General features: G+C 32.0%; 2 protein-coding genes across 2 annotated transcripts; one reads left to right on the forward strand and one right to left on the reverse strand.

Moving 5' to 3' along the window:
• Positions 1-265: 265 nt before the first annotated feature.
• On the forward strand, positions 266-7,553 carry LOC131850940 (BLOC-3 complex member HPS1). The gene is made up of 11 exons (XM_059201356.1): positions 266-538; positions 1,039-1,182; positions 1,679-1,791; positions 2,135-2,356; positions 2,820-2,944; positions 3,913-4,048; positions 4,379-4,502; positions 4,796-5,075; positions 5,614-5,762; positions 6,299-6,525; positions 7,346-7,553. Exons 1-11 carry the CDS (start codon positions 443-445, stop codon positions 7,521-7,523), a joined length of 1,794 nt encoding a protein of 597 aa, XP_059057339.1. The 5' UTR covers positions 266-442; the 3' UTR covers positions 7,524-7,553.
• Positions 7,554-9,379: 1,826 nt separating this feature from the next.
• On the reverse strand, positions 9,380-11,881 carry LOC131850985 (BRCA1-A complex subunit Abraxas 1-like). The gene is made up of 3 exons (XM_059201406.1): positions 11,643-11,881; positions 10,589-11,566; positions 9,380-9,766 (listed from the first exon to the last, which is right to left on the reverse strand). Exons 1-3 carry the CDS (start codon positions 11,724-11,726, stop codon positions 9,647-9,649), a joined length of 1,182 nt encoding a protein of 393 aa, XP_059057389.1. The 5' UTR covers positions 11,727-11,881; the 3' UTR covers positions 9,380-9,646.
• Between the last annotated feature and the right edge of the window lie 578 nt (positions 11,882-12,459).

Consider the following 12,459-nt stretch of genomic DNA (forward strand, 5'->3'; position numbering starts at 1 on the left):
TTATCTTGTTTTGGTAATTTTCAGAGTCACATGTATTTTTATTTTATTAAATATTATCTAAAAAGTATAAGTAATAAATTGGAAATATTGTCACGACCCAAAGATTGCAAAACATGTTATTTTGATATATGTATCGTATTTATATTCATATGCATGTAGTAAACACCGGTTACAGTTATTTCAATATTACAAGCAGACACTCCAATTTTATTAATATATATATATAGATTAGTGGTACTCTGTGCATTTACCTGTCAGATTTCGTTTACAATAAATACTTCACATCCTTATCAATCAAGTCTTATCAATAATTTTTATATTTGAATGCAAATTGATAATACTTTTTAAGTTTACAGTTTTCATTTTAAGATTTTATACTTACTACTTACATGTCATAACTCTATAATAATTTATAAAATCAAAAATTTATATTTAAATCACAATGAAAGCTATTCTGATATTCGATAGTGTTAATGATTTATTATTTTCCAAATGGGACGATATGTTTATAAAACGAATGAAATTTTTCAATGAACAGGTTGGTTTGGTTTATATTATAGCAGCAGTTAGTAAAATTTACTGATTTGTAGATATCTTGAAAATATAGATTAATGAAAATATCGAAATCGAAGCACTACATATAATATAATATTACATACTAAGACAACATACTAGGTATTTCTACGCTTTCACACATTTCTACTAAAAACTATTCTCATATTGAGAAGTGGTTATTAAATTTAAAAATGAACACATGAGTGTAAAACAGTTCGCTTTCCACAAAATAAGTAGTGCAACAAAAAAATATTTTTTCATCAATTAAATTTACTTCATAAATGTAACTATTATCTTATATTTTTGCTACACTAGAAATAAAGTAGAGCAGTACCTACAGTATGTAAATATTGTACTGAGTTTTGACTGTGAAAATGCCTTTGCTTTGGGTCCCCTGATAATAACTTAATATGTTTCCAATTTATTTGTTTGCTAAAAAACATGTTACATTTTTCTCTTCCATTTGGAACAATAATTTTTCAGGTAAATGAAGATTTGAATGATAGCCACAATGTATCACAACTGCTGTCTCCCATAATTACTTCTCAACGTGTGATGGCTGCTCAATTTGGTAATACATATTCTTCAATGCAGTGTAAAGATAAGACTACAATAGTTTTTGATGAGGTATTGTATAACAATAATAATTTATTTACTTTAACGGGCTTACATTGAGATGCAGACCCCACACCCATCCACTGTTGTCGCCTGCATGCTAACAACTTATTTAATTTATATACTTAGTAATAATAGTCTAGTATGGAAGTATCAGCTTTCCGAAAGAGTGGTAGATAAAAAAACAAATTGGTATGACTATTCAAAATTAAGTTTATTTGAATAAATTATTTTCTATTCTATTCTATTCTATTTAGGTTGTTGATTAAATATAAATGAATATTTACAATTAAAGTTTGGAAAATTTAACTCTTAAGGGGTAAAGTAAAATAGAGCATGAACTTCATCATTTTAGCTAAAGTTAGAATGATCTAACTTTTTATTGCTACCCAAAGTTATTTTCCATGCGGATGGAGTTGCAGGCACAGCTAATTCTAGTATAAAATTGTTCTCTGTGATTATTATAATACTTTGATCTTTTTAATATGCAATTTATTTTATATTTCAGTGGTTAGATCATGTACTCATGATAGTTAGTGAAGACAAGCTAGAGGATGCTCATAGGGAATTACTTGACTGTAAGACATTTGTGCAACATATTTGTGGACAGAATATAAACATGTGAGTATCTCCAGAATAATATTATGGTATATTAGGCAGCTTTCACAGCACTGGCATCCACTTGAGTATACTCCATTTATAAGTAATAAAATAAGTTCCCTTCACAAGTCCTCTGGCTACCCTTATCTAGTATAACTCTCAGAGTAGATTATGGCCAATGCCTTTGACTACATGCAATGTGAAATACATACATTTCCCTGGAGTTTTTACAAACTTTTGTTTAAATTTTAATGTAAGTATTGAACTATGATTGTTCTTATTACCATGTTATTCATCTGGTAATAGCTGACTTTTCTGGCTATTAGCTGACTTGTTATTGTTATTTAAGTATATTGTTCTGTAGGCTGCATTCACCTGTACATCAAGAGTGGATGTCAGTACTCATAACTAATCGAGGTAAAGGAGATTCCATTCCTGGGGCAAGTGGTGTTATCGGCGAAAGTGGAGCCACCGCAACCGCACTTAACGCTCTCAAAACAGCTGCTAAAGAAATTAAATGTTCACCTTATCATCATTATCATCTTATGTTATTTGTTGGTGATAAGTTACTGGCACTTTATTCCAGGTAAATATATATTATTTAAGTATATAATACATTAAGCTTATCCACATTCAAATTATTTGTTACTCTTTTCAATGGAAATATCCAGGGTTTTGAGTGGGATTGTAAAAGGAAAACTTGCAAAATTCCATGTCTCTAGACCCAAAATTTGTGGCTGTGTCAAATAATCTTAAAATAACAATGTAACAAATTCTATACCACTTCATTTCTTGGAGAGGTCAATATGTTTTTTTGACAGATTTTTATAAAACATTGTCTAATTTTTTTATTTTTGCTAATACTTTGTGAATCAATGGTTTGTTAATTGTATATACCTGTGAAATTACAACTGTTATTATTATCACAATAACCTCTTCTGTTTACAGTAATACTTATATTATTCTATTGACTAATATAGGTTACAGAGAATGTTATATGTATTGCATAAAGTTACAGTATAATATTTCATAAAAAAAAACATTTTTAGTCGAGGCAGTGAAGATTTAACACCTCCAGACTTAATACTCATAAGTATACAGTGTGTTGCTGCTCAAGAATACTGGAAAGATGTGGAAAGAATAAGTGATGATGCTATGAAAATCCGCTTACCTTGTAAGTAAAAAAACTGCTATTAATATAGTAAAAGCGGAAGGTTATACCCCTATAGGAATAGCATAAATTTTATTGATAAACAGTATCTACTGAAGCTGTACAGTACATACTTATATTCAACTTAAGGCAGTCAATATTTACTAAGCTTAAATAATTATGAATTTGTAGTTAGCGATAGAAGTTCGTGTTTTCTGGTACTAAATACACTGGTATTTAGTACCAGATTTTGTTTATTGAAACACTGACTTCTGTCATTAACAAATACTAATAATAATAATAATAAATACTACGTTCACATCTATTTATATAAAAACCAAATTCCAGAACCGATTTTAATGACACTCTTTGGCGCCTGATTGCAAGTGTTTTCCAATTAAAAAAAATTCCAAATCGGTTTATAAATGAGGAAGCTATCACGCGTTTATAAGTGACAAAAATACCCTAAAACCTCATTCTTCAATAATCTGAAATTAATGTTATGTATAGAGACTATAATAATCCAATGAATAAGATACAGACAGGCCTCAAACGCTCTGTGTTCTAGCCTTGCTTTGGCAAGCATTTAGCTGCAAATTATCGTAGGAATCGAAGCTGTTATCTCCCTACTTAGACAAATAAATAGTAGCTTATTTCAGTGCTACTGAATTTTACTAATGAAATTTTACATAATCACACTTCTACAGGAACAACGGTATGGTTAAATGGTCTCAATTATCAAAGCTTATAAAGTGCTCAGTGTTCTTTGAAGGGACTGAAGGCTTAGATAATTTAGAAACAAGTGAATAGGAAATTACATATTCGCTATTACTCGCATGAGAAATAAATGGGACATTGCTATCTCATTCTACTTCATGAATATGTTAGCCTAAAAGTATTTCACAATTTGCGGTCTGTCTAGGGTCTATTGCATAAATATCGATTTTTAGAGAACATATTTAAACATGTTAGTTACTAACCTCTTGTTTCAGGGTTGTCTGAGGAGAACAGTGCCATTGTGAATCTTTGTGCGAGCACAACAGGTAGTCCTTGTTTACCCTATTCTATGCATCTCGCCGAAGTAGCTCCACGTATCACTTTTGCTGTACTTATTGATATGGAATTAAGGTATATATTTTCTAGGTTCTATTCTTTCGTAAGATATAGAGATAGTCCCCTAAATAAAGTATACTCATCTATTACAGGTCGTCAAATTTGTCTACATAATTTCAGAAAACCTTTGCAAGGTAGATGGCGTAGCAAAAAGAGAACGAAATGCATTACTAAACTCATTTTACGGTCCATCGCGTGCCTCAACATTTTAAAGCCCCATAGGAAATAAGTATCTATTGATAACTAAAATCTGTAATAGATACTTGTTAATGATCACTAGTTATAAAGAACTCTAGAGTATAAATTATATTACTTGATTATAATTGTTTTTTTTTTTATATTCAGGGAAGCGGGTACTGCTGTACACGTGTCTAACCAAATATTGTCTAACTTAAAGAGGCTATTATTACAAAGGAACTTGGAGATGTTACCTAGCACACTTGATGCTTTAGAAGCTTCTCTGAAAAAGGTAACAAATGAATTATTATACTGGTTATATAGATTTTTATGTGAATCCTGGGTAAAGGTGAAAATGCGAAATACAGTATGTACAGAATCGTCTTATACTACTTAGGATTTGTGTGTTTGTTTATCAATCACATCTAAACGTCGCGTCTGTTCGAATTTTAACAAAACTTGGTACACAAAAGTACATGCATATCCTATGTGTTAATCTAGCATATAGCATTCATAATTCATAGCATATAGAGATCCAGCTAGTTACACAATAAAATAATAAACAGTTTAATATTTTTACTTCAGACAACAGACGCCTTACGAAAAAATAAAGCTAATGCCAATCTATGCACTCGTTTGACCTCACGAATGCTGGAGCTGCGTAAATCGTGTACAACTACTACCCCACTCACCCCGGAGACTACGGCTACTGCCATGCATACCGCCCTGGAAGCCGCCATTGAATATCTCAAACCGGACATACCCAGCATAAAAAATATACAGGCTTCAAAGGAATTAAAAAATATATTAACACCATATGTGGAGTTTCTTCAAGTCAAGGCAATGCGATACTTCACTCTTGGATCATATCCTTTTATTACAGTACTACATACATACACACACACACACACTCCAAGTTTAGTCTGTAACATATAGCAAGTCGAAATCCGATGATATTCTGTACTATTAATAATAATGTTTAGTCAATTTTAAATTTTCACTCTCACACACGTTCATAATAATTATTTTCGCATTGAACTCCGGTTTTTACCATCATATTTCCCATTTTCTGAAAACTCATATGTTTAAATTTTCTTTGTTGTATACAATAACGAGAAGGTATTAATGATATACAGTCAGATAACATTCATTGCACCAGTTCAAAATTTAGTTTCACACAAAAATGTACTTACCTATTTCAATCTTAATCAAAGACAAAACTATGTGGGAATGTGCCATTTAAATGACGAAACGAGGATTAAATAAAATCTATTCACAATACTTGAATATATACATAAAAGTTAAATTGGAATGGAATACAAAAGTATCTTAATGTTTTAGTTTTTTATCATGTGCCAGTTTTGTAAGATTATTTTGCTTAATGTGTGATGTTTGCGAGTGCACGGGTGCAGAAGACAGTGGTTCCCTAACACTGCACAAGTATGTGGAGGAGTTCCCTGGACTGATACACTTCATATACGTGGACCGCACCACCGGTCGCTTCATGGCGCCCGACATGGCAGACTGCGTTGATATGCTATCACCTGACACAGTAAGTTATTTCATACGTACTTTTATTTTCCAACTTTTAAAACGTATTAATATTAAAATATATAGTATCTATTTTTAGTAGCTTAGCTGTGTATTAGATAAATTTTATTGTTTGTTTGGGAAATCTCGATGAAAATACAACTTATACATTTGCGGGTTTTGTTTTATAAATGTATATCAGAAAAAACCACTAAGTCACATTTTCTTGTTGTTAAATAATTTTGTATCTTTTAAATTATCAAAACAATACGTACTTATCGTATATATTGTTTTTAGAACAATAAAAAATCAAGCGAATACACAACTTACAACGAAAGTGAAACTAGTGTTTTATAAATAAGTGAGTTAGGAAATAGTTATCAATTTTTTTTAATGATCAGATGTTATAACCATAATTCTAAAAATGAGATTTCTTATGTATATCAATTTTTTTAGCATATGGATTTGCGCCTTTACATTCATCGTACGTCGTAAGTTTTTTTTGATGCTTTGTAATAATAAAGAAATACATTGAATAAACGGAACGGTCGGTGCTAGGTAAAGCGGGTGGTGTCACGCACGTTCTCAATGCTGCACGAGGGATATAGCGCGGCCACGTGGCGTCGCGGCGCGCTGCACGTGTGCGCGGTCACGTGGTGGGAGCGGCGCGAGGCGGGCGCGGGCGCGGGGGCGGGGGCGGCCGCCCTGGACGCCGCCCGCGCACCTCACCCCGCCGCCGTACGCGCGCTGCCCCCGCCCGGCGATATACTCGGCACTTTTTACAGGTAGTAGATTATTTTCCCTGGAGACACTAAAGCAAAGCGTTCTTAATATTGTAGGCTTAGGGGAAGGGGATTATTAGTAATGTGGATTAATAACCTCAAGCAATGTGCCATCTAATGTTGACCTGCACGCCGTTCTCCCTGGAAACCATCATGTCATATGACTTCATACTCGTCTTATCCTACTCTACTGGTGCCCCGCTGACGTGTACTATTAGCGCAGGAGGGTGAACCATTCGATTATAAAATATTGTAGACTCGCTGACCCGCACAGCTTCGTCTGTATATATAAATAATATTATTTACCATTGAAAACCATACGCATGTATAAACAATACGTATATTGGAACTATTATTAAATGTATGATTGAAGGGAAGGGGGTTGTTAGTAATGGGAATGCTAGCAATGTACCATGTTAGGTCGAACTCCAATCTGAAACCATCGCGATAAATTCCTAGTGAATTTGTCACGATGGGCTACTGACCTGACCTCATTCATCTTATTATTTTCCACTGGTGCCCCGCCAGCGTGAACCATTAGCGCAGGTACATCCTTTCACTACCAACCACAAAAAATATATGATTAAATGATTATTAATAAATTTATATCTGGCCCTTGTAAATAAAAGACGTTGCTATTAGAATTTTATACTTAACAAGATGGTAAGACAGTATCAGTGTCTTCTATTGTTTGATAATTTTACTGTTGACATTGTGTAAACCTTTTACCAAAAATATCTACATATTTTACGTTTAGAATTCTCTATATTATTTACACTGTGGAGGTTTAACTCTACAAATAAAATATAAACTCGGTCTTCAGACAGTTGTTGGAGCTCGCGTTCCCAAACGAGAGCCAGGAGGTGAGTATGAAGGAGTTGATCTGCGTGCACGTGGGGCTGGTGCCGGCGCCTACGGCCGTGCAGCAGGCGCGCCGTCTCGCACACTCGGTGCGGGAACTAGCTGCCGTCGACCGCGCCGCCGCCGCGGACTTACTCTGAACGGTAGGTAATCCACACCACGCGGCCACTACAACTGCTCTGGCTGTAATAATATAACCAGTAGCTGTCTTTACACGTACGCTCTTTCATACTAAAATAATGTGTATGTAAATGTAAACCGAGAAAGAGGACCGTGCGCGCCACCAGCTCGCGCATTCCCGCATTCTTCAATCGTGAATGCCTTATAATCAGTGTTAGATAATAAAAGTTATAATCTCAGCAACTGACATAGCTTTAAAGAACAAAGCTTTAACGCTTACAATATTTAAACTCTTTCAACATTTGAACACAAGTCCTACCATCTCAAGGCTTTTAAATAACGTTTAAAAGTCAAGGCACGTTATATTTAGATACATATAACGTGCTTTGACTTTTATGTGTGCATGCAAATTTATACAAGCTAATAATCGCTACTACTACACACTACAATACCACTGTACATGCAGTAATCGCATACTGTGACTTCTCATATTTGGACTACACTGGTTGCTTACCATCAAGCAGTAGATTCACTTCGACTATAACTACAAATGACAAATGTTTGATGCTAATTTATAAGCAACAACACCTCGTAATCGACTACAACTCGAACTTAAATCATAACCTCGAAACAGTACTTATAATGCATTTGAAGCTATATTAGGTTCAGGGTCGGTTGATTTGTAGTTTTATAATAAACCTAATATTCAGCTATATTCAAGTCCTATGAATGAAATTTATACTAAATATTTAATTTTTTTTAAATATTTAAATACTGTATTGTGACGTGCAATATTGTGTGTCTATTTATGTCTATGTCTATTATAAATAAGATTCTTGTTTGCGCAGGTCTTGGCTTAAGTTTAGTTTTATTTATTTATTAGTAGACTGAATGTATTAAATGATCTCAAAAAAAGATGCATTGTATTGGAGTTTGTTTCGTGAATTACCTATGTATATGTCTAAATAAAATTACTAATTCACCATATTTGTTTTATTTTAATGCAATCTATTTACAAAAATATTCTGTAATCACATTATGATACATATGTAATGTTTAAAATCTTTGTCATATATGATCTATAACAATAATGATACTAGTAGTAAATTCTCTGAAATGTATGCTGCGTATTTAATAAGAATGTAATAGTATAAGAAAATGACTGTCAATTTGTATAATTGGTGTTGAGAAAAATTATTATTATATAGATAAATAAAATACTAGTATAGAGAGTCGATTTTTTTAACTTGTGATGTTGAGATTAACATAATAAAAAACGTGTAGATATTTCATTTTAAGTTTTAAACCTATATAAATGTATTACATTATACCCTTTTTGTATTTTGCAGTGAACATAACAAAAGAAAAAGACAAATAATAAACATTGGCACATTATAATAATTTGTAAGTTATTTTTTGTACCATAAAATAAATTCTTCAGAGTAATTATTTACACTAAGAAATGTTATTTATCATATATAATTTACAAGCATATTTACACATTACTGGAATACACAATGTTACATTTAGATGGTTTTGCCATTAAAAAAATAATCTCTGTGTATCAGATGACAGTCATAGGTTACAAATTCGTCACACATAAATAATATAAGCATATTTTAAGCCTGTTAGGGTGTTTAGTAACTAGATCAAATGAAGATAAAGAAAAGCTGAAAACTATCTCATCAATTCAATTGATAAATATAACTTCAATATAATTTTGACGTGACGAATAAGTGGGGATGAATAATATTTAAGCTTGGTGTATACACACTTACAAATCAAAATACAGATACGGCTCCGTCATCTGCGAATGCATGACAAATTTTTTTAGATAAATTCATTGGAAACATGTTATATTGATAAAGGTATATTCAGTAAAAAAATAGCCAACTGTATAAAGTTACACTCCAAATACAACCACATCTTAATAATGTGATATTAAAATGAAGGATATCTTGAATTTGCAACCTACTGTTGCCATCAAATCATTTGTTATTTACAATTAAACAGTATTAATATATTACTTGATATAGAACATTACTAGAAACGAAATTAGAAATAAGTAATAGTACAAAGTTTAGTTTACTAATACTAATATGGTAACATATTCAAGTTATTAATTTAAATGATAAGGCACTTGTCAATATTCAGGTGAACTGTCTCCAAAACATTTCATATCATCATTGATAATTATTGATTTTTTCGTATGTTTGTCTTCAACATCAAAACTTATTAAATCATCACTGAAGTTGTTCTGTTTCTGAAAAATAATATTATACATGTATTATTGAATAAAAAATTTAATATTGAAAACTAAAGAATGGAGCTATGGGGGGTTGATAGGGTATAAATGTTAATAGGGTACTGTTTGAATAAAGAATTAATCATATTATATTAAGTTTAAAAATAAGTATATTTGTCTTTGTGAACACATACATGAATATGTAGAACAGATTTAAGTATTTAGTTATGACAGCAAAAGCATGAAAGCAAGATTAATTCTGTAGAACTGAGAGTTATGAGAAATATGCCTGTGATATAAGTTTTGTTGAGAAATAGTTTTATTAGGGAGAAGTATGGACTTAACAATGTTGTAACTAATATTGAAAGGATATTGCTATGTAAGATGTGATGAGGTGTTGCTACATAATTTATTTACTGTAGTATCTATATTGTGAGTATACAGGTGGCATGATTGTACATTAGTAAGTTTATTTGAACATATACTACATGGCTTATTAAAAATGCGAACTTGGTGTTCTAATGGAGACTAACTTCACACTGGAGTCAAATCTAAGTTATGAGGAGACATACACAAATGGAAGAGTGGCTAGTGTTAACAGAAATATTACAAATTATGTGATAATAACACTAGTTTAAGCATTGAAGCTATGTTTGTGTTCACAGTTTTATACAGTTTTAATGAGAGTAGATGTTAGTGGGTGTCTTATTAGAAGATAATTAGACATTAGAAGATAATATAAGCAAAAGAGCTCTATTTGAATTGGAGTTTCTTTTTACTACTGATTCTGCCTATCTTAAAAATAAACAGGTTTGTTATATGTGGTTATTAGTTACTTACACTAGTTGAAGGTGTTTCATTATTGTGTTTTAATGCTGCAGCATAATTCAATACTGGCTTAGTTGTACTTCTAGGCATTAATACAGGACTTGGACTTCTATCTATTATATCATTTTCAAATTGGTTAGGATTCTCAATTTCTGTCAAATGATTGCTATTCATTAAAATATTAGGAACATTCAATATATCTGTATCTGGAGGTGTTTGTAATGCTTCAATACAGGCTTCAGCCATTTCTACTTGATTTACTTTAAATTTCTCTCTTGTTAGTTTATCATAAGCACTTTGTAAATCTGAAGCTTGTTTTTCTGCCAAAATGGCACTCATTTGCTTTATTTCTGCTTCTAGCTCTCGGATTGTACATTCATTTTTTGCTGCAATTTTAGCTTCTTTCTTAAGTCTGACATCAACAGCTTCCTGAATACGCAATATTGCATCGGCAGAAGCATTACATTGCACATTACTGTCTTTTACAATTTTATTAAAAACACACTGTGGTGTTAACCTATGGGCCTTTTTATATCCAGTTTGTTTTTCACCCAGATTTGCAGTTACATCTTCAATGTATTCATACATATCATAACAATTAATCTTTCCAAATCTATACGTAAACATATGAGTTGATCCGGAAGATGAACATTTATTAGATAAATTACAAGTTACAAATGTTTTCTTTCCATGATATTTATCAAAATATTTTTGCAAACCTTTTGATATTAATTTATCCCTAAATGTAGGCTTGATATTAGTGTTCTTTCTATATTTATACCAGCCAACGACTTCACTAGCTGTGTTAGAGAGCAAGCCTGCGAGGACATCTTCCTTTATTCTGCCTGTAGGTAAGTAAAATAAGGAGACAGTGGGCAATGGTAATACAGTTCTTATCACTATCTGTGTATCCAGTCTAGCATTATCACTGTGCGAGTCTGATATGTGGTTAGTAATTTCTGATGATATATCTCCTATGAGAAATCCCTCCTGAAAATATATTGGAATGAATTCATATGTAAAATTTCATAACTATTGTGAAATGAGAACCTCTTTAAATTATTACCTGACTATTTACGGAATTTATACATTCGTACAGCAAGAACGAAAGCGCGGTTCCACTTAGTGACACCTTTTCTGTGTAAGCCATTACAACTTGTATTTATATAACTACAATATACACCTAATTCTGAGACGTAATTTATTAACAATTAGTAATTACTAAATTGAAAACTTTGTAATTAGAAAATTGTAAAAATAACAACGAAACAAGTTTCATTTTATTTTTCACAGAGTCATTAAAATTTTGGGTTGTCAGATACTCACAGGATAGGTTAGGTTTTACTTTTTTTTTTTTTTTTTTTCCATATTCGTCCATCTCCTTTTCAGTGATGGAACAGGCAAAGATCCTTAGACCGTACAGCCTAGTCTACTTTTAAACTTCTTCATATTTGAACGAGTGATGAGGCCAAAGGCCAATTCTTATGTATATTTATTTATTATGTTTTCATTCGTGTTCAAAATTTAAGTCTTATCCGTAGTCCATATCCTTGTATCAATTATTTAAAGTTTCATCGATATCGAGGTAACGTATAAATATATAGGTATATATGTTTCAAAATTAGTTAGCATGTCTTGGATGTCGCGCGGGATTTTTTCCGGTTTCTTGTAAATGTTCAGTAAATTATCAATAAAGACCAAGCGTTGAATATTATAAGCAGAACATTCGAAAAATATGTGATTTAGGGTCTGACTGCTGTTATTGCACTCTTGACATGCATTTGAATCAATTATTTTCATTCGGCACAAATGACTATTGAATCTAGCGTGACCAAAACGAAGTCGTATAAGGAGTGTGTAAAATTTCCGGTTTTTATAAACTC

The sequence above is a fragment of the Achroia grisella genome, unplaced genomic scaffold (genome assembly GCF_030625045.1).
Source record: "Achroia grisella isolate CSIRO2021 unplaced genomic scaffold, CSIRO_AGI_Agris_v1 utg780, whole genome shotgun sequence".
NCBI classification, from domain to species: domain Eukaryota; kingdom Metazoa; phylum Arthropoda; class Insecta; order Lepidoptera; family Pyralidae; genus Achroia; species Achroia grisella.